The sequence below is a fragment of the Perna viridis genome, chromosome 3 (genome assembly GCF_037379345.1).
Source record: "Perna viridis isolate PV_CMFRI_1.1 ecotype Kerala chromosome 3, ASM3737934v1, whole genome shotgun sequence".
NCBI classification, from domain to species: Eukaryota; Metazoa; Mollusca; class Bivalvia; order Mytilida; family Mytilidae; genus Perna; species Perna viridis.
Window position 1 is genome coordinate 39,100,594 of NC_142447.1, and position 24,779 is coordinate 39,125,372.

Sequence of the window (24,779 nt, forward strand, 5' to 3'; positions counted from 1 at the left end):
AATATACCGGTACCGTAACAGCTTCCTGTTACTGTTTCGTCCAGATTGTGATGGCTAAAAAATAATTCGAAATAGTGTGGAGACAAGATGTCAAAGTGTGCACGATTATAAATGTCAAAAATGGAGTGAAGTATTTATCATTTAATACAATACCAGTTTTGGATTTACAATATTTATATACTGGTTTGTTATGTAAACAAAATATTTAAAACGTTTCGGTCAATACTAAAATATCATACCATCGCTGCATTATGGCTTGCTAACAGTGCCTTAATATACTAATTTCTAACTTCTCATTTGATAGATGATTAAAGTTAGTGTAATCAAGGAACACAAACAAACACTGTTTCAACGATGAAGTTAAAAATACCAGTTTAGATTACCAGATACATGTACATGCAATCTTGTACAGTATATGTAAGCTTCTAACTATCCAATTTTAACCCCCCCCCCAAGTTCTCTCTCTCTCTCTCTCTTTCTGTGTGTGTATGTGAGATAATTTTTTTTTATCTTTAATAGCGTGTAAATAATCGTAATATTTCAAAACGTTATAAAATGCGCATGCTCAATATGCGTAATAAACTTTCTGTGGAAATCAAGAGTGGTGGAACCCATAATCGGTCAAAACAATACAACCTTCTAAATTAACCAAGTGTTATCAGTTCTCTCATGCATACTGCAGTTGTATCTGCGCACCTTTTTAAGAAACATTTTCAAGCTTCATATTAAGAATTGTTTCAATCGAAGCATACAGTATAAATTTCGAATAAAACAATGGTTGATTGGAAGAAGTGTATCGTATCTGTATGCTGTAGGAAGATTGACTTACTATTACGGGGTAATGTTAGTACTGTTTGACGACGCTGAAATAACAAGACTTTTACAAAACCCTTTCGGTGGTGTTATGTAAGAGAAATCCTACGTGTTTTCAAACTGCGTGGCTTTTACTGTTAAACGCACATTTTAAGAAACTATTTTGCTAGTTCTATACGGATAATTTGGAAATGAAACTGAATGCGATGAGCGTTATAAAGCTTATCGAAATATATGTAAACATTGTGCAATACTTATATCCATTTATGTAGCAGTTTTAAAGTTTATAAAAATCTGACAGGATCGGGATGATTCATGCATGTCAAAAACCCGGCAAATTCAGTTTTATTTCTTATTCAGAAACCGTTATAAATCACATAACCAGTCGTAGTTTTTCATTTGGGGTTGTGCTTTTGAGATAAAATTTGTATAGATTGAACATAAAATTAGCACTTTACAAGTGTTATTGTTCTAGATTTGGATTGATTTTAATAGGAGATTAAAGTGTAGTTTCTCAAAAGTATATATCTACATAAAAATATGGCATATATAGACCAAAAAGCACTCTCTGATCCATGGGTTTTTCTACACCATGAATCACCTAATCATAGACAGCGTCAGAATTTTGTATGGACTGGTACTTAAATTATACGCAAGCTAGCAGAATCAACATGTGTTGAAAAAAATATGTGAAAAATATGTTTTACTTCATTGTGTAGCATTACATTAGATTATTCATCAGTTGTGCTATAATTAAAGCGTACACAAAATGTACTAAAGATAGTATTTTTAAATATTAAGTAAAAAAATACAGGTCAACAGTAACAATATTTATTTGAAATAAATATGCAACATAACAACAAAAACAATACATCAGATGAATAATCAAACTAACGTAAAAAAGCCCAGAAAGTTTCCAAGGGGCGACGAAAGCCCAGAAAGTTTCCAAGGGGCGACAAAAGAAGGTAAAAAATCGAAACAATCTGAGAAGCACTTTAAATGTTTATACATCTTGTACGTGATACCTGCATCTTTGTTTTAATTTTGTTATTTGTTTTGCCTCACAAAACAGTTATTAAAACTTTTGTTTAAAGAAGCCTTCTGTTATTCATTTGTTAACATGTTCATCTGCAACATTGTGGCAACTTTATAGTTTCAAATATTGACCCCTTTATTTTGCTTTCTGGTTTTGAATTTTTAGCTGAACATGTCAGTCGGTGTGGTTATAATGCATTACCATTATCAAAACTATTATAGACAGTTTATAATCACCCATTTTAGGTTACAAATATAAGTAGACTGATCATTTTTACACTAATTACTTTATTTGATGGTAAAAATTACAACGGTCAATTAATCTGTAATATACACAACTGTACAATTCAGTTCCGATATGAACTAAACACTTAAGTACCGGATACTTAGAACCAGAATTAACTTTCTTCCGGTTATTTCTGATGGCAACAACAAAAAAAAAACATACACAAAAAATACTCAATAAACAAACCCAGCATTTCGTATTTGATTTGTTAAACTACATGTATTATACAAAATCATCTATTGATCAAATCCCTATGGGTCTGCATGTGAACAATAACTTAATGCTTTTTTTCAGGAAAAAAATGACTTCACCTGTTTTTCTCTTGAAGTACGCGAGAATGTATCACCCTTGATCAAGGTAAAAAAGGCACAATTTCAACCAAAAGAACAGCACAGATATATGATAAGAGTGTATAGTAACGTCGTGTTTTTCACAGTATAAATCTCAGACGAGTTTGGCTGAGCTTCAATCTTCTCCACAGCATCTGTAAAAGTAAAGGCATTTCTGTGAAGCTGAAATAAATTCTAAAATTTTGTTTGATGTACGAAAAAAAACTAATGCGCTTACGAAAGTTGCTATTTATTTATTACTTCAATTGTGTAATTAACAAAAAATAGTTCACACAATGCCACTTACTAGTATTAAAGATTCAGATGAGAAAGAATTGACAAGGAAAGATCGCAAGTATCAATCGTGACAATTTTCTTTAAACTGAAAGTGAATGAAACTTTTCACCCAACTTTGCAGCAATCATACACATATTCCAATTTCACTTGTAGGAAATCAAGGGAACCAGGATTCGAACGGAAATCAAAACAATATAATCCGAGTATAACTTTACTAGACAAAGAGAGCAGACACACACAACAAAGAAAATAAAATAACCAAAATAACGTACAAAGAAACAGAAGTAAATGAGCAACTTGGACTCCACTAAACACTGGGAGCATGGACCATGTGCACCGATAGGGTAGGCGTTCTCTGCTTTTCTTTAAACACCCGCTAAGTTGCTCATAAAATTTCAATCGGAGAAAAAATGGACAGCCTAATTATAAGGTCAAAGAATTGTCACTTCCTGCAAAGTTTGCATTAAACAAACTCTTGATACGTTTTAATATGTCAAATGGAGGTATCACTTAGTTCACAAACTAACAATATAACAATTGCAAAATAGAAAATCGATAACTGTCATATTAGTTTCTACTCTTAAATGTCGACAGTGACGCAATTCGTGAAAATCAGTGATTGTCATACACAGAGCGAATGCTTTATAAATTTTACATCCGAAGACAAAAGTATAAGCAGAAAGGGATACGAAATAACACATCTATAGCTAATAATAATTTTCCAAGTTCGAAAACAAAGTCTAATATCATATTAACTTGGAATATGTAAAAGCAGACCAAGATGTCCGATACTGCAGACTGCAGACTAAGTAGACCTACGCACATGATTTAATACTCATAGAGAGAATAAAATGCCATCTTTAGGATGGTCTCGATTCTGCGTTAACGATCATTTCTAAGGTAAATAAAGAACGTTGATCAATATGATGAAAAAATGCTCTCACTGATTTTTTTCCTAAAGAACGATGAACGATAGCGAAAAAAACAGCGGAAAAATAATAATAATAAAACAATTATTGTACTCACTAGTTCTTGGAGGTCGATTTGGTGGATCATTATCTGAAAATAAACGACAGATGGTGTTATGTTTTACATGTTTTGCTAAAAATAAGACAGAGAAACTGAAAATACAGTCGAAAAGATACAACAAACGCAATTGGACTTGAGTTCCTTATATTGAATAAAGGGGACTAACATACATAAATATTGTATACATCTGGATTAGATCTGCAAACTGCCTTGAGCAAGTTTTCGCTATTTGCTACCAGAATCGTCGAAGTCAAAATTATGTAAAAGTTTTTTAAAGAGTAATCAAGGGAACCAAGGTTATAGGGGTAATCGAAAGAATGTAATCCAGGGACAAAGACCAGACATGGAAAACAGACATACACAATAAACTCGGACTCCACCAAAAACTGGGAGCACGGACCAGATGCACCGGTAGGGTAAGCGTTCTCTGCTTTTCTAGAAACACCCGCCGAGTTGCTCATAAAAAGTCCGGGGTAGACAAACGAGGAAAGGAAAACTATGACCCGTGGAATAAATCAGTTTTAAAAAATAGGAAGGGAGTGTTAGCGACATCATGTACATATGTAGATCCTCTGTCAAAACATGAGTAAATATCTTACTATCAGAAGTGACGTATGCGGTTAGGATGTGATTTTTGAACGCAGGCGCACATCATGTGTTCTAAGAAGTCTCGCAGATTCCCCCGTTGGTCGAGACATCAGCGACATAACAACAAATAGGTGCATCATCAATCAAAATAATTGATATTTGAGTAAAAATAGATCCACACAAAGCCTAAAATCATATACGTTGCGTATACTGGTATTTTGAAGATAATGTAATATCAAAACTAACTGTCGTGTTTTTATTTTGTAGGAAAATATGTGATACTGATTTAGAACCTAAGTTCTTCAGCATTTATTTAAACACGTGATCATTACAACAGAAAATGTCTATCTGAGTTCAAAGATAAACCTTACTTTGTTTACCTTCTAAAACATGTACACCAATGCTGTCGAATTCTCTATCTGAACTCCTACATATGTATGCACCACTATCTTCTAATCTACTTTTAAAAATTATGAGATGACTTATTAGAGATCGTCTTGTAACTTCCATAAATATTTGAATTCTAGCACGCCATCTGCCTTCATGTGGTCTGATTATTATTCCTTCATGAAACCAGTCTACAGCATCTGGAGCCCTGTGTGCTCCTCTTGCTTTACAGGTTAAGTTAATTGTTTCGTGACTATCGAGTAAAGTCGTTCCATGAATTGTCACTTCTGCAATAGAAATATAATAGATCTGCACAATCACGTTTGAGCTGGTAAGCTTTTGTTTTGTCCTCACTTAACTTAAAATTGTAAATAATGGTTGGCGTTACAATACAATGTGAACATTACAATGAATTGTAAACTAGACATGAAAAAGATGGAAAAAATATTCATGTAAATCTTTAATTCTAATTTTAATTTTCAGTGCAACCATAATTTAACATCATTCGGATAAAACACAAAGGTAACTAGTGACCTATGACCATACCAATAAATAATTGTGCAGAACACTTTGTAGACATCATTTGTATTAATTTTTTGGTCGTTGGCATTTAACAGGCATTGCATAATGTACCAATGAAATATGACTCCTGACATGCGCTTACGTCAGTTGTAGAACAAGTTTAGCTTTACTATTAACAATATTTAATTTATTTTAATTCAATTAAAATGTACCTCTAAATCATTTAATTCTTATTATTTTCACTTACTAGGAGATAGCTTTCTAACTGTAGCTGAAAATGAAAATATATTATATCATTAGCCAGTCGACCACTAAAACACGTACATTGTGTATTCATGCTAACTTTACGTACCCTACCTGCAACGGCAAGAAGTGTCATTAAACTGATAGCAAAAAAATATGGTAAGCTTTTAAGAAGTTTGGGCAAGGATGGAGCAGAGTGCATAAATTTAACTGCCAAAACATGCGCACATATATAATTACCTTTATTTTACTTAGCCCGCATTTGGTAGAGTGGTAAATTAAAAAAAATGAAAATGCTAAGCCAAAAAATACTGGTATATGTAGACTGGTACCTCGTATGTTTTCCTTTAAAAATCTATGTTTCTTGCCTGTCTGCTTTCTTTCAAGTTTCCATCTTGTTTACTAAACTTTGTACTTTGACCAGTTGAGTTTTTTGTCATTCTATTTTAGTTTCGGTTAAATTCATTCATTGCTATGGTTACTGTATTTTTCAGAGACGAACATGCAGTTGAGGGCTATATTTTATAATACAATTTACTAAAATTCAAAATTCAAGCTTGCTCTTAAAATGTAGCTACGATCAAAAGAAAATCTAAAGATGACGACACTAGAATGTTGTATGGTGTGTAGTCTTAATTAAACTGTTCTACTTGGTTTCATGGACTTTCAATTGACGTTGATGGCACCATGCACTCGTTTTGCTTCATCTTTTTCTAAACTATTTTGTGATTATTGTTTATATATCGCAACGCTTAATTTCAAACTTGCACGAATTTAGAGAGACGTATGAATGATGAGGAATTTAAATACATGTACCCGAGTTGCATTTTTAACACGCGAAGTTATTAAGTCAGTATATTGTCTTAGTTATCAAAACTATAAATTCGCCTCATATTACAGAATTCCGGTTACGGTCAACACCTGGTTTACTTTTTAATTGCTAAAGAAACAACTTTTGCAATATAAAACACATTTAAATGAAAATTTAAATGACCCACAATAACAAACTTGGTAAAAGTGTGAAAGATCAGCCTATGTGAAGGAGAAAAGTTGACGATATTCTGTTAAGAACACGTAATACAAAGCAATCACGCGATACCTAATATGACTTAATTTTGTAAAATTGCAATGCATTCGATTAAAATATTTCTAAAATAACGCTGAAAATGTTTTTTTTTACTCCAGGGCTACACAAAGTTGGATTTGAAGTTAGGTACTAGCATATTGAACCCCGCAATAAAACATAAATGTTTGACTTATTCGAACAAGTCCTTAATAATGTCCCTTTAATGATTGGACTTGGAAGTATTACACCGCCAACCTCTTAATTTAGTTATTATTAAATACTTCGCTGGCATATTGCTCTAGACTACATGGAATAAAAAAAACACGAGAGTTAAATACTGGAAGAGCTATTCTGAAAAAAGCCCCAGTGAGGGTGCAGTATTTTGTTTAATACCTAAGTACAAGTCTATGTAAGAATGAGGCATAATATGAAAAATCTGAGACATACATATTAAAAAACCACTGACCTGAAAATCTACTTTCAAGGATATCTCCTCTACTTGAAATGACTACAATTAGATCTCTGAGTCACTGGAGATGTTTGGACAAAATCAGGAATATTTTTTCGGTCTTTGAAGAAGTAACCTCAATCACGTGGTGCTTACTAAATAAACTGCGCAGCGCCTTATTTTCAAATGTGCACTACAGTCATTAAGGTCATTTCTTCAAAGACAGTCATTCCTTACAATTTAACTTTAGCATCAAAATTCAACGAGTAAATCATTAAAAGGTTGACGCCATAGTCACATTACAAAATTCGGTCTATGAGATGATGGACAATTGTTTTATCCGATCAGGAAATGTGTTACTTTTGAAATTGAAATTATGCACCATTAGAATGAGAGAAAATTTAGGTGTTTGTTTATAGTTTGCTTTTGCCCTTCTTAACACATGTATACCACTTACGTAATACTGTAAGGTGAACTTTTCTCAAATGGGTGACGATAGATGAGATCTGGCATTCATATATATTGCTATGTCTTGGCTGAGCGTTTTCTATGACTAAGTCCCAGCTTTCTAAACTTTCATTATGCTTTTTATATTTAACACTGAATTGTTTATCTGATGTCCATGTTGAATTGTTGATTGCAAGAGGGTGACTAGAATTGGTTAAGCTCCATTGAACCTGCAATATAATAGCCTTACGATGTTTTCAGGGCTTAACTATGCACTAGGGATGCGTTTAAATTTTAATGCATTCATTTGTATTATTACATTGTTTAGTAACGTTAGACTTTATAGTATTACTATACTTTTAATATCGATAGTAACTATTTTCAATCTTCATTTTATGTTATAGTTTAATGAGTATTATTTGTGAGTAATTATGTCTATGTGGTATTTTCTTCTATCTGTGCAACAGAATCTTAAATTTTCCTAGTTAGATCAATTTTCACCAAGCGAACAATTACCTTACATCATTTTTAAATAAACAACCTTTAATTCATAGGTTGTGACAGTCACGACAGACTAATACTAATATTTCATATAAAAATTAGAAAATCTTGTATATCATACAAATATACATAAATTATACACCTGTCAAACAGTATTTGCTCCGTGAAAACATGTCAGGTCTGAACATCAGAACAAATATTTGAAAATTGAATATTCAAATACAAATGTGAAACAACCTACATTTTTGGTTCCTCTGTGGTTGACAGTGCACTTCATTATTGCCCTATCGTGCCGATGGACGGTTACATTTTGATCATCTGGTAAAATTACCGGTGGTTGCCTTCCTATCAATTGACGTTTGTAAGCAAACCTTCCTACAACAAAAAGATGCAAGTTTTCAATAGCAATATAAATACTGGTAGAGACGATTGTCTTAACAGTTCGTGATCGTTGCGGGTACAATTTATTTAGATTTAGTATTATATAATTTTCACTGATTCGCCATGCATATACCAATATATTCAATATTATGAAAATGATCTGATGTTATAAATAGGCCAAAAAGGCCATACAAATTCGCATATTTGATGGTGAATAAAAAAAACACAATTAACTGCTGTACTTTTTTTAATATATGTTTTGACTACGACTTAAAAAAAACTAAAAGATACTGAATTAGTTGACAACTTCTACTTTCTATGTGCGTGCTGTACTACATCTTAATATTACTATGGCTAGAAGATCTATATTACAGGATTTATTTTTGTTGGGAATTTCTATTTTTACCTTCAAAGTCAACAATATGTATTCGTTATAGCATGTCGAAACATGTAAATGCATACAACATTCATACAAAATGCATTTGAGGATCTGTCTCAAAGGACCAGTTTTAAAGATTGTTGCTTATATTGAAAACGTTTTCAATAAATCAGAGAATCGTTATCGCTACGATAAGTTCAACATTAAGTAGCATGTAAGCTCATTTACAGTGACGGCCTTACTTCTCATCTTGGGTAGTGGTATAAATAATTCCGATTGAGATTATTCTACCACTGTAATTTCGATAAATGTTATTTTCACAGGATGCTACAATACAAAATCAGATAACCAATTAATTTTAATGCATGTTTAACGAGGCCACAGACATACAAAGTAGAAATTAATCCGCCAAATCTTTTACCGTATTACTTTCAAGATGGATTTGGTTCCTTCAATCTACAATTGAGTGCTTGTTATCCGAGCCGGATTGTAACGATAAACTGATCAATAGGAGTCAAATTTGAGAAATGAGAAAATCATTAGAAATAGCAATGACGTATATTTCACATACATGTATATTTAACTTACTATTGCAGTTGTACATTTTTATCTTGTGTTTCATACAATCAGCTCGTGCCTTAACTGTATAAGCGATATATATATGTAACCAACGGTAGCGTGAAGTATGCTTGGCATGGGACCCGTAATGCTATTATGTGCTATATGTTGTATTATAAAAATCATTAGGGTTAAAATTCTGATAAATGTATTCACCAGAGAAACAACTAAATACGATTTGTTGAAAAAAGTATAAAAACCACTCTTACGCTACTTTTTTGGCTTTGAATGACGTTTGGACATTCTTCATATCTTGAGAATCCAATTGAATATACATTCATAGTCTTGTGATAAAACGCTGAGTGTCTCTGATCGATTCAACATAAAAACCTTCTAAAACATATTTTAGGATATTTCTTATCATAGAATTTATATTAAATTTTAACCCCTTCAACCCTGATTTCTGATAGTTCCTGATAAAAATCTACACAAAAAGTATAGTATTAAAATCAAATTCACTAATTCAATTTCATATATATTTTATAACAGCACTATTTGATAAAAATGAACAAATATTCAAGAATCAGTCTCTGTATAAAGATAAAATGTCGTTCCTTTTAAGAGTACAACATAATTTTTAAGTATCCAGACACAAAATAATTGATTAAACACAACTTTGAAAAACTATGGTCGTTTTTAACCGCAGAAGCCTTATTGTAAGAAGTCTAGCGCGATACAAAAAGTTTGCATAGTTACGGCAAGCGCTGGCATAACGTATGAGTTATGATATGATAACTCTGTACACAGGTGCCGAAGGGAAGTATTCATGGCGCAGATGGATCCAGCAGTGATGACGACCATAAAACTTCTGTAGTGACGACTTCAATCTTGTAGCAACAAAACCCTGTCCCAGAAACCTACTTGCAAGAAGTCTAGCGCGATACAAAAAGTCTGCGTAGTTACGGCAAGCTCTTTCATAAAGTATAAGTTGTAATATGAACACTCTTACACAGGTGCTGAAGAGGATGTTGCCACAGATGAAAGGAAAGTTGACAATTCTGAATGAAAAGTCATCACGTTTGTCGTAAAGTTTTGTCAATAGTTTTTCTTTACCATCGATCTCTAAGTGTATGTCAAGATATGAGGCAGACTTCATAGTGTTTGTAGTATCCTTAACTCTAGTTCTTTGGGGGTAGATGCGATGTATCAAATCCCTGAAACTACGATTGTTTAACACATGCATATAAGCGTAATTGGTACGTAGTATGTTATTAGTGATGACTTTATTACGAAACGGTTAGTTATTCCGAAGTACTTGATGGAGTTCAACTTAGGTTTAGTGGGATTTGTAATGATCTTTTTTGTCCAGCCCCGTGCAGGTCCGGGTGTTAAAAGAAAAGGCCTGCAGCAGCGCTAAGCTTGTCGTATAAGGCGACTAAATAGTGCTCAGAAACCTAGCCGGGGGCTAGGCGCTCTGCCCACAGAGCAACTGAGATGTGTGCCCCAGGTGGTGGAATGGGGTACCCCTGGCGTGTTGCATGCTGGGGTTGTCAGGCTATAATACGGAAAACCTGACCGCAAACCATAGTGGTGCACCGTGTTGGGAAATATGCCACGTTTCTCGCACGTTAAAGAACCCTGCTGTGGTATTCGATAGGAGTAGGAACCTTTGCGCTCCGCCACAGGAGGCTAAATTGCCCGACCTTACCCATCCCCCCTTTTTCCAGTGGCAATCAAAATTTGTCCACCCTATTATCGTTGTGACCCATCCTTTTTTTTCATTTCATGTTCATTGTCTGAATATAGCTGAAATATTGCTGCTCGGACGTTAAACCCCAACAAACAAACAAACAAATCTTTTTTGTCCGTTTAATATTGAGGTTTTCTTTTATTGTGTATGACTTTTATCATAAATGGCTAAGCAAACCCCTATATTTTTCGACGAGCCAATTAAATTGACTATCTGATCTGAACTCATACAACCTGTATCTGCATATATTTTGTCCTTCCCTATCAAATCCATTTGAAATCCTTGTATATGAAGTATAAAGTAAGTTTATGGACTTCCACAAGCTGAGATAGGTCTAATTGTTTGGAAAAAAAATTGTGAACTAAGAATAATTTCTTTAAATGATCTAGCAAATCCCATGCGACTTAGGCTTTAAAAGATACTATTTGTAGACAATATAAATTTATAACGCTATAGTTGATATATGATACTGGTGTCACAACCGTTGTACGTAAACTTTAAGGTTTTGTTTTTGTAATATCAAAAACCCTTTTAATATGCATGTAACCAAACACGACTGATGGTTTCATTCTCACTATAAGTTGCCCTTACGAATGATTAAAATGTACGAGAAGGTTTTACATGCATTAGCTTGAATAGGATAAGGTTTTCCTTTTGTTCGTTAATGTGTCACATATAGATGTAACTGCACCTATCTTAAGACATGAACTTAATTATTGGAAGCGTTTTCTTCTAAGTGTGGTGTCTTAGTAACAGGATACGCTTGTAATCTGACAAGTGCACCCTCACAAATTTGTTCTTCGGTCTACAGTGTAGAAGACATGTGAGCATGCCATTCATGTTTAGGTAGGAATTAAGTAAACGCCGTTGTCTTGTGCATTCTCCTTACAAAAATTCATATAAAACATATTATTATATCTAACTCTAATATGTTAAATTTGGTAACACATAAGGTTGTTGTCATTCTATAGTTACTATTGTTTACATAACGTAGATGTATAAGCATGCATTCCCTTTACGAAACTAGTAAGGTATTTACTTTTTGAAAAATACATTGAACATTTTCAAGTAAGTATTATGTAACTCACCATTAAAGGTTTTAGCTATCAATTAAGTAAACATTAAATCGACTCTTTTTTTCGATTCACAAAGTTAGACAACCCGTAAGTCTGTATTTCACAAACAGATTAATAGATTCTTTCATGACCACTGTGAATTATAGTAGTGCAACCGAATATAAGTAAATAAATCATTAAATCTCAGTTACTTGGTGGACGTAAATCAAATTAAAATGTTTACATAAATAGTTCACTGGTTTATGCTTCATATGTTTATTTATTTTTTAAATTCGCAATGAAATTTCTATTACTTTGGTCAATTGGAAGAAGACTTATTACGCAATAAAACAATATAGTATCGTCAATAGTGTATCTAATTCTTATAATAAAGATAGTCATGACTGCATCTGTTACTGAAATAATTGAATGCAATTTAAAATGAAGTACTGGTAAAATAATAATTACAAATGAAATTATATGTACCAGTTTAGTGCTTTCAATCAGCTAGTGTTGTCATGACGAGTTAAAACAGACAATTCATCAGTTAGCAATACGTAAATTGCTTTGTATATATTTCAGAATAAAAAAATACATGCAACTTGTGATATGATTATTAATGGATAATATGCAGTTGTAGTGAGACCATGCTGGCCTCTCTAAACATATGCAAATCTTCGTTATCTTTTTTTTCAGCTGATGTCTTACAATGATATTATCAGCAGTCACTGTACTTAGTTTCATCAAGACAGAAAGTTAACTATCATTTAATGGAGATGGTAATTATATATTTATTACAAAGACAAAAACGATATAGTTGGTTAGTTGAAGGGATCAGATTACACATTTTAAAGACTTAAATGCGTATATGATAGGTAGACAGAAGATATCTCAACTCTAAGCCCTTTTTCTGCTTTCGGCAGCACGGATAAATAACATAGTGTGTTCACTTTCCAAAGGATTATTACGATATCACCAGTATTATCAGCAGTTGTAAGTTTCGATCTTAATTTGTTCAATATAGTTTTTGGTACGATTTTTAATGTGGAAAGCACGGGCCCTTCATTGTACCACCACTTATTTTTGTATGGTGTTAATTCGCTTTGTATAAAGTTATTTGATTCCTTCCCTTATACACAGGCAAGATAATTATCTAGAAACTAATTGTTGCTTGTGTCTAAGACACTTCCTTTTTATAACAATATTAGACGGTTGACATTACAAATACTATTGAGAAAATCTTTAAGATCTTTTAAATACTTGTAAAGTTTTTTTTGTGTCAAACTTTTCAGTACATAGAAGATGATATAATTTCCAAGTCATAATTTAATAAGGGATGCACCGAAAAAAAAGCTGAGCTAATTTCCTCCCAACATTTTCACAATAAGGCGATTTCGAAATCCCTTTAGTAACACACATATTTAAAAATCCTCATCCCCCCATTCATTATCCCAATTCACATTTTCCAATATACCATAGAATTGGAAGTTTTCCCAATACAAGTACTATAGTATCATAATGCTGGAGATCCCAAATCGGTCCTATACGTATTTTTGACATATTTGCAAGACATAGTTTTTCATTAATTCGTTTTGAGTTTTCTATGAATTTATCACTTAGAAAGTTTAAGAACCAAACCAAATTAAGGGATCAGTGTTTCATTTGTATCATATACTAGTGAAATTAACAGTACCCATGTAAATATGTGTATATACTATGTATAATATGAAATGAACGATTGATGAAAACATTTTGACCATTTGACTTGTAATTTGCCAAAGTGTTCGAAAATTGGAAGTATTGGAAGGTTATATAACAGAAATTTTGGTTAAGTGGGTTTATCTTGCCAGTAAAAGGAGCTTGAACCAAAGCGTAAGATTGATCACGCCAATTACACCAGCCATCTTGATTCTGTCAAATCCGCTTATGTAAATTGTAGAACTTTCATAAATCGAATTTTCTACTTGCTTCCAGAAACCTAAAGCAGTAAAGAATGATTGTATGACCTTTCCCTTTTGTTCATGAAGGTTTTAACCACACTGCGCGAAAAACATCAAAATAAAATTTTACGACAAGTATTTTTTGCTTTAAAGTCAATGCTTAGCATAAAAGATCGGAAAAAATGACCGGCTTCATGTATACCTAAAACTAGTTCAATAAATAAGACCAAATGGAAAATATAAATTCAATATAGCATTATGCAACTTACACATATATCGTAAAATCTATCCTTGGCATGATATTAATTGCTGATTTTTTTGGTGTTTTTTTTAAGTTATATATTACAAATATTTACAATAAGGATATGTTTGGAAATGTTGCAGATCCGTACATGTAAGCTACATTTCGTGTTGGTCGTTATAATCGGAAGAGATATCCTGTCCACTGATCCTATCACATTTTTACCCATTATATAAGAGAAAAAGAACAAGATCAACACTTTCTAAATACCAACGTCTCAGAATGTCACGACTATATATACATAGATTTTCGAGTCCCGCGGAGGGAACGACCAATACTTTGCTTTGCAAATTTGACAGTTATAACATCGTTGGGAATTTTTCAGACCCCTCTATGCTTACATTATCTTCCGTGTATCAATTTAATCCGATGGAGTAGCGTAGCGAATAGATTCGTCACATTCTGCGTCGCTTATATATATACATATGCAGGCGGCGTTGCCATAGATGTCACAGCGGTTCGAGTCCCGCGGAGGGGACGACCAAAACTTTGCTTTTCAAATATATGTATTAATGTTTTGCGCGTCTTCACCTGTTGAAATTGATGGAACCTTTTGAGAGTTGAAATTCTGCGACCGAATGGTCGTTTTCATTTTTTTTAAACACATAAGCATAAAACAAGAAAGTGCAATGCTTTCTGATAAAACATGTACTATTGACTTGTTCACTGATCTAATTAATCAGTTCAATGTTTAATTCCCACATCGTCATTTATTGAATTGCCTGAAAAGGTAATATAAGGAGGTCAAAAGTTTACCAAGAAACCATTATTTACAACCTTTTGACAGTTGAATCAAGCATACTTGCCAATACAAGCTAATATCTGTCAATTAGCTCTCCAGTGCCTCTGTAATACAAGATTCGGACAATAAAGTCGAGGACAGTGAGAATCTTCTATTTATTTGTTAAGGCATTTAAATAACGGCCACAACTGCAAGTTTTCCTTTTTATGCTGCGTAACAACATCACAACACATGCAAATGACTATTCGTCCCCACACCCAACTTTAAAAAGATTGATCGCTTGGTTTTAGGCTGTTGCTCAGGACTATTACAATTTATTTTTAGTGGCAGCTAAATATTCGGGATATGTAGGTATGTCGTCTTTTCTTAGTAGGTACTCAAAAAAGCTACACCACTGTCTGTTTTAAACACATTTTGGTAAAAATGGTAAACATTAAAATGTAGTGATTCATTGTTTAATTTTTTATATATGAACTGTGTAATGACTGGAATAAGTGGAATAATAATTATTATTATTGAGACTAGTAGGTATTAAAACTGCCACATAAGAATGCTTTTACTAACGTTTCAATTTTCTCCAAAAGATGAAACAGAAGTTACCCTTACTTATTAGATAAGTATTGCATATGGAATTGAAGGCACTTTCAAAATAACTTAACAATGATTTAACAAGATTGGTTTGCAAGGTGTTTCGAGTTAATAGTTGTCATTTTTTTTCTTGACCTGTATTTGACTAAAACTGTAGTCAACTAATACATGATTAAATTAATAAGTTTATTATTATTATATTAAACTATTACCAAAGCTCATTGTGTGATAATACCGCTTCCCTTCCAGAGACCACGTAGGAAACCTTTCAAGTCATATGAAAAATATAATAGGAGGTCACATTGGCATCATGTGATAAAAAATGTGTAAAAATTCAATCGAAATGCACCCAGCGGTTATTAAGGATTTTCCGGATTGACCATATTGGTCGACAAATCCCCAAAGTCCATGTTTTGCATTAGATAACTATTGAAGTCATTCAGCTTAAAATATCAACAAAATAATGATGCACAGCTGCATCATGTAATAAAGATTTAAAAAAAATCATCTAATTCCATTCAGTGATTTTAAAGGACTTGTGAATAAAAAAATATTATTTATGGTCTCCCAATAGTTGACAAATACGAAGTCCATGTTTTGCAGCAGCAACGTGCAATAACAATAGATGGTGCACAATAATATCATGTGAAAACAAAATATGTATATATTTCACCAAATTTTATTCAGTGGTTTCAAAGGGTTGTGGATTAGGAAAATAGACCCTATTGGTTAACAAATCCTTAAGTCCATGCTTTGCATAAAAAAACCCAAAAAGTCATTCAGATTAAAGAAAAAAGCAAATAAGAGATGCACAATACCATAATAAATATGTGACAATTTCATTAAAATTATTCCGTGGTTGTAGAGGAGTTTGTGAATTACGATATGGCCCCCTTTTAGTTGACCAATGACTCTCCTGATGTTTTTTGCATAAGAAATCCCCAAAAGTCAATCAGATGAGAAAAAAAAAACATGCGGTGCATAATGATATGTGATAAATAAACTTCCCAAAGTTTCATCAAATTATCAGGATGCAAGAAACGGGTGAACACAGGAAAAGATATATTACATATATGTATAATACACTTCCTCCGCAATGTGTGTGGTATATATATACATGTATATACAATGTATAAACACCCCCACATTACGGAGAAGGTGTATAATAAGCTCTTTTCAATAGGTTTGTTTGACAAGATGTATTATTTAAAACTGCACTACATGCGTGTCGGTGGAGTTTAATTCCCCATAATACACTAAATATAAAGTAACTCAACACAATACCATTTTAAAAGTAGGACTGGCTTTTTTAACAAAAAGAACTGTGATAATGGATTATATCTTTTGTGTCGATTAGTTCAGTTCTCAATCAAGTCTTTCGTGAATTAAAATTGAAAACGTCTTCCGACAGATGACTATCGCAGGCGAATATTGTTAGTTTTACCTTAACATTTTAACAGTAATTTGTTGTATTAGTATCAACATTAGTCAATGAGGTTCATTGATCAAAAACTTTAAATACTTTATAAGAATGATATAATATGTCTATACTTTAGAATTATACTAGATAGGTGCACATTTATTGCATGCAATTCAATATATTTGAGGTATTGTACAATTGTATTGATAAGTGTATAGTCTTATGTCAATCATTAATCACTTGAAAACAGACAGAAGAATGTGCTACCTGTACATGTAGGTGTTGAAACATCAATGTGTCACATCTGTCTTTATAATTGTATGGTTCTAAAATACTTCATTTTTTGCATTTTACTGATATCTCAACATGACATAAAATATAAAAGTATTACACTGAAGACATAAAACTGTTCAATGTTGATGCAAAATCTAATTGATTACACACAATTAGTAGGACTAGAAAACTACAAGAAATACACCAACAAAAAATAACAGTTAATTTGTATTTGACAATAATGTGTACCGTAAAGAGGGAATAGGATACATAAATTTTAGAAAAAAAAACATACATAGGACTTGGATTTACATAAATATCGAGCTGTTCATTATTAAGCAAGTCATTTTTAAAGCAACAAATTACTTAATAAATGAACATCATTTGTATCTAATTATAAATCGGTTATAATGAATTGGGTATTGTATAATGTGCTAGGTTTGGCTTCTACTAAACAGACTCAAGTTACTGGTCAGTAAATAACCTTACCAACCGGTTCAGGTTTCGTTCTTTGTACTTTTGTCTATGAAGACTTTTGTTTTCATGGAAGAGTCTCTGAAAGCTTAACCCGATCTTCAAATACTACATATTCTGAGTGTACGTTATCTAAATTATTTGTTTTAATGGTAAAACATTTATGTTGAAAATTAAAACAGAAACATAAAACTTACCCTCTGCTAAAACGAGAAAATTAATCAGTAACTGAACGGTCCATAAGGATCGCTGGACTAGTAAATAATAAAGTTCCATGTTGGTTTAACGACATCAACACACACAGTGAACAATCATCTTTTACTTGCAGTTAAAACAATTCCTTATTAAGTTAATAGTACTCTAGAGTGCATTGAAAATTGATGGTTGTACGTGGTCTCCCATAATTCAAATAAAATAGTCGGACAGACCAATGACGAATATCACCACTAATGCTATTTAGCAGAAGTATTCCAGTCAAATATCTGACGCTCGAGTCCATGAAGTTTAATTTAAAGGAATACTAATATTGACTCTCAAATAAGACACTTGCGCTGATGTAGATAGTCGTGGACATTACATACTTTGTAACTGATCGATTCAGTTTTTCGCTTCCTATTTCTGATATTATGATTTCGTTAACACGTCCCTTATAACCATTTATCGTTAATTCAACTACAATTTTATCGTTGCACTGATAATTAAGTTGATGGGTCAACGATTGCTTTGGGTTTAAATGAACAGAATCCAATCATTAAAACTAACCCAATTTTAAAGAGGTTTTCACTTTGACTTAATCCACTCTCTACGTTGTTATAATACAAATATAATATGACACCCTGTTTGAATCATCTGTTGGTGTTTTCTGCAAGATTAATGAGAAAAATAAATTGATTCTAGACTCAAGCTCTTATTTGCTAACCGTGTGCTTCGTGTCAAAACCTTCTAGTATTTGCCAACTTAATTAGTGTGACTGAATACTTAACTGTTTGTTTGATCGGTATTTAAACCGTTTGAATCATGTGAATACAGAAAATATTTACAGGTGAAATTTAATTTAATCCTCGCGGTTAAACAACCAATTTTTCAATTTCATGGAAATAGTCCATTTTGAGATGTAATGGAAAAATTAATAAAATATAATGAGCATTGATAAATTAAAATGCGCACCAGTCTGGGATATGACACACAATAAATATATATGATAAAAGCAAGGAACAATGTATCCATTAGGTGTGACATATAATTATTTTCTACTAAAATGCTCCTCAATTATGAAGAACAAAATTTAATTATGATTTATTTATAAACGATGAAACTAAAGTTTACTATTATACTTCATGCACGATGTTGATTTTTTAATGAAGTTATTGGTATTATATGCATTTTGTTTAAAATCTAGATAATGATATTAGAAATTGTGGAGAGACTTCAGTGCTCAACAATGATCATTTAATTTTGCATTCCTGAAAAATCGATCCTTACATTTTCATACCGTGTCAAGTCAGAATGTCTTTACAATATCTCAGAAGCAATGCGTTTTTCATGTGAAAAGTAAGATGCTTGCATATTTTAAACGTGCATCTATTGTTGAATGCTTTTATATTACGGGAACGGGGTGGACAAAATATTCATAAATGTACTTCGCCGATAGGTTTAGTAATTTGGCAAATGTAATAATGACAAAACAATATGTAACTTGTGCTTTCTATTATCAAATGAAAATTTACACTATGTAAATATTCAAATAATTGAAATAGTAGAAATAAATCTAGGAATCGAGTCACAAGCTATTTATAAATTCAGGATATTCTCTGTAAAATTAATGAAATACAAATAGAATACCAGAAGTTAAAGTAAAAATCGCACTTTTTGTTTTGTTTTGAGGAGTGCCTTCTTTCGCAACTTAAGTCTTGCACAAATACTAAAAGAAGACTGCATCTAGCGGTTTAATATGTAACTACACGCATTTTTTTAATTTGCTTGTTTTCATCAGAGTTTTAAAAGCTGATATTTTATAAACATGAAAGAACTTCTTTAATAAGACTGAAGAAAAAGGACATTTTCACACACTTCAAGAAATACAATTACAAGTCTTGAGAATTAAATGGGACAGCTACTGGAGACGCATTGTTTACCCATGAAATATTTACTTACACACTGATACCAAAAATGGAACGTTAATACCTATTTGGATAATACCTTATATTGTATAGTAGCTTTACCTATAAATGTCAGACGCTTAAAGAGGATATAGGATTCGGAATTCAATTTTAAATACATTATCAAATAAATCCCATATTTCCTTGTCCAGAGGCCTAGAGTCGACGAACTGATCTTTATTTTTTAAATAGGATTAAATCTTTCGTTTTTGCAAAGGCGTTTTTTTTTAAACCAATTAACAAAATGTAGTGAACTAACGTTCGGCAGTTTATAAGATTATAGACGACTTAAGTATACAGTCTGTATACCCGATGATATGCGGCAGCGCAAGGATTAGTCTGCATGATTATATTTTTTTGACCATAAATTTAAATCATTGACAGACTGGACCTAATATTCTGAAAAAAAACCCAACATATTTTGGTTTGTGTCTTTAATTGTCATAGTGATTCATATTTACACTCATTACAGCATACCTTCCAAGGTTTCTTTTAGTTCATCCAGTAAAGCCCCGCTAGACCAAAGCCTTATTTGATTTTTATTTTTGTTTTTGCCTTAAAAAATAATGTAATGATCATTTTGTTTTTATTCAGGATCTATATCCAATAGAAAAGAAAACTTGATATCTAGTAAATCACACAAGAATTGTTTATTGTCATCAATCAAACAACAACAATGTCGCTCCATGGAAAACGTTTCTATCCGTCCGTAACATCCCTTATAACGTTTCTATCCGTCCAAAATTCCGTAACATTCCTTATAATTCTCTGAAATCAACATTCGTCATTGTATTTAGGTGACATGTTGTCATTATTAAGATAGAACCCTTCAAATTTTCAAGGTCATAAATATTTTACTCCGTATCCTCCACGTGAATACTAAAAAAACATCATATTGTATGAGTGGTGCTATATTGCAATCATCTGTCCGTCAGTCCGTCCATTAAATTTTTTTCGAAACAGATTTCTAAGTTTCTGTTGGAGAGAATGCTTAGAAATTTGGCACATTGCTTTCTCATTATGACTTGTACCGTACATACCGCTCATCAGTTTCTTCTTTACCATTCGACTTTTTTAGGTGATGCATAGTGGGAATTTTCATTACAGGTTTCTCAGTCTCTATGTAAGGAAATGTTTAGATGTTTGGTATATAGCTTACTCATGCTGACTTATACCAAGTCTCTACTTTCCAGATTCGACGGAAATGGTTGAGTGTGTGTGTCTGTTGAGAGACGGGGGTATTCTTAGCACGACGTAGAGTTGAAATCTATTTATACTTATTTAATATACAAACAAAGTTCAGTCATATATTACAGGATCAACTTTGGACTCGTTGGGGGTATATGCAATATACAAAGCTAGGTTGATATGCCTTAGAAAAAAATCGTTTATGGAATCGTTGCAACCATTAAAATGGTCGGTATTAAGATTACTCAACCTGAAGCAATAACATAATACTGATAGGTTGGTAATTACTTCAAGAGTACAGTTGATTCGTTCGGTCTGATCACTATAAAATAAAATTTTCAAGTGTGAATACAACTTTCAGGAACATCGCAAGATATCAATAATCACTTTGAAATGCAGCTGTGTATTGACATATGCAGGGAAAGGGAGTTTCAACTAAGATTGAAAGTACTGTGAAACTGGAACTCAATAAGTTAATGAGTTCACAAAATTTGTGATAGATATCTCACGAAAGTGAAGAGAAACGCTTACAATGAGAACTTGCAATCATTCTTCGATTTCCTTTGATTACAAACTCTGATAGAGTTATCAGCTATAAGAATTTCGATACATATTCAAGTTCAAAATTAACGGTAAGACTCTTGAGGATAAATTAAGTTTCACTTAATCATCTCAAGGGATTTTCCTAATTCGATTCTTTAACCAAGATATCTTCTTGTATGTAAGAGTAAATTTGATTAAAGGTTATGGATACGTATTACTTTCTTGCGACCACCATCGTCTAATTTATTGTTTTATATTTATTAAGTTCATAAGCAATCTCAGACAGCAAAATATCGTCATTTGTCTTCAATGTCAATCCTTAGGGATGGTTCCTGTCGATCCGAGAAAGTATTAGTGTTTCGAATTTAAAAAGAAGAATGGACATAGATTCACATTGCAAGATATAAACATTTAAACATTTATGTATTTTATCATCATTACCAGGCTAGGTGTATAGAAGAGAATCAAAATTAGTTAACCCCTTAAATTATAAATTTGGAGTCAACCAAAAACTGTATTCCCATACAACTGTATCCAAACTAAACAAAGCTGCTGATAATATAGATTATATACTAAAATTTGCGAAAAAAAATGAAAAGGCTTCAAGTTGTTTCTTCAAACGATTCAAAACATGTTAACGGGCGCAGTGTGAAGTAGAACTAATGAGGATTCAAATAGTATTAATGGGCGAAACTAAGTTGGAAACACAGGCAAAAGACACAGAATAAGTCAAACAATACAAAAAATTAAAATTTATGCAGAGAACCTGACAACACGAAGCTGACGAATATCCAGGGTCAATTTTAGGAGCAAGCCCTGAACCTTGTAAGACACCCCCTCCCCGTGGATTCCATAGAGGAAGAACCTCTATGACAGATGGATGGCGTTTTTTTATAATGAAAACAAACTCCATATCGGTCTATCTGGCATGCTGAACCCCGTAGTATAAACAAAACAGCATTTCCTTGTCCTAGTAGCTGTTGTGTAAGCCAGTGAGCTCAATCTAGAAATCGCTGTGATAGTAATCGCAATTCTGTCAAAGTGTAAGAGTTGAGAAAATGGAATCAACATACGCTTGAGCAACAGAACTGTAAATATATAGGAATTTGAATAAACATGTACAAAATGCATATAATTGAATAGAGACGGAAGCTTTGTTTAATCTAATGTGGGTATGAACTTTTGCTTTCTATTTTTATTCCCAAACTCAAATATAAATTGTAAACTACATGTATATATATTCATAATTTAACAATGAAATATAAGTCAGTATTAAAAATACTCAATTAAAGTATCGCACGGGTATCTCGTTTCAGGATCGATGATAAAACGAAGATCATGAGAAATTGGCTAAAATACTTTTAATTTTCGACAAACAGATATTTAAGATTTTAACTATTCAGACATAGATTGAAATGTATGCCGTTTACATTTTAGACAAACAATGTCGTCTGTGCGTAAGAATTATTATGTACCGGAAATAGTAACGATGCCTGTTGACCTTAAACCTTAAACAAACCTCGTAAAGAGATAGATATAAAACCTTACAACGGAATTACGGTTTATCGAAATATCAATCTCTTTTTTCACATTCACAGAAACATTTCCTTTGGTTTTAGTTAAATAATGCTCATTAAACAATATATCTAGTAACTCCAAAAGGTAATAATTTTAAGTACTTCTCTGTTTAAGAATCCGGCAAAATATATATAAAAAAAGTGTGGCATATGAAGAAAACACGCAGATATTTTATGGCATTATCCAAGTCTTCATACCTCATAACCTCCAGAAATAACCATCAAAGTGTTTATAACGTTTAAAATATTGATACGTATTGGTCAAATTTAGTTGAAATGAAGTTTTTAATATACAAGCAGTCAATAATATCTATGGCGTAGATATTTCATGATAAATTTAAATAGTTTTTCAGTTGTTTTCTAGATGTATCGAATGTATTTGAGACATTAAAGACCAAATTAAAAAAAATGATGTGCCACCTATTGCCTGATTCTTACACAGTGTTACTTAAATGACAAAAAAACATCTACAAGACACTATACTGGTTTCCGTGCAGTTTTGTTAAAAATCATTTCCTGTTAAAAACTTATAATTCTCTTACAATTGGTTAACATAAAATGATTGAAAACAAGTTGTACTCAAAATAAAAATATTCGCCAAAAATAAAATTATCCACCACCAATATTGCAAATATCTGATTACACCAGAAGAAAATTGGTCAGACAATAATACCTACGATGCATTCATTTTCTCAATTCATGTCATTCAGAAAAAAATGTACTATTACGAGTAATTAAGCATCTACATGTAATTCATTATATTACATTATATAATTGCATGTTTTTGATTACAGCAAATCTTAAGAGGTATTACGTGTGTATATAAAAAAGATTGTTTTAATGCCAGATAATCCATTAAAAGATAAGCAGCTAATAGTTCAATTGTATACATATCATTAATGACCACTCTAAACCGTAAGTTTATCATTTAAACCATATGGCATTTATTCACAAGCTATTTGAGCACCAAATATCATTTTCTGTTTACGTGTAAGTTCCGGGAAAATATTAACACCTAATTTCACTATTTATAACTCATGCAACCCTTGTTTGTGTATATACAACATGTACTTAGTTCCGATATGGATTAGTTCATGCTTCTGAATCTTCTATTCGAGCTGTATTATACATGAATGAATAATGATACTGTCATTAAGTTTTTTTTTCGCATTAACAGTAGAATGGGTTTACAACTGGTTGATAAGTGTGTGGATAACAATGTGTTACTAATATTGACAACAATGTTAATGGTAATTATTCAAAGATCAAAGAATAACAAACGTATAATGGTATAAACTTTACTCGTAAATCAATAAATATAAACAGGAGTCGACAATGTACACATTTTAAAATATGAAATATGAAAAAATGAAACTCGTGCATATAAGATGCTCTATTGTCTAATAGCATATGATCGTATTAAACAAGTTTAAGAATGTATACATTGTCTATTCGTTTAG

The 24,779-nt window shown here is 32.2% G+C and overlaps 1 protein-coding gene across 2 annotated transcripts; it reads right to left on the reverse strand.

Moving 5' to 3' along the window:
- Positions 1–1,630: 1,630 nt before the first annotated feature.
- Positions 1,631–18,827, reverse strand: LOC148622195 (uncharacterized). 2 transcript variants are annotated; one of them, XM_088571837.1, is made up of 7 exons: positions 18,050–18,827; positions 8,233–8,366; positions 7,501–7,720; positions 5,534–5,557; positions 4,749–5,051; positions 3,787–3,819; positions 1,631–2,618 (listed from the first exon to the last, which is right to left on the reverse strand). In XM_088571837.1, the coding sequence occupies exons 1-7, from the start codon at positions 18,126–18,128 to the stop codon at positions 2,509–2,511; spliced, it is 903 nt and encodes a 300-aa protein (XP_088427963.1). In that variant the 5' UTR covers positions 18,129–18,827; the 3' UTR covers positions 1,631–2,508. The 2 variants fall into 2 exon arrangements, with proteins under 2 accessions (XP_088427963.1, XP_088427964.1); XM_088571838.1 differs by having other exon boundaries at positions 4,758–5,051; positions 18,050–18,825.
- Positions 18,828–24,779: the final 5,952 nt, after the last annotated feature.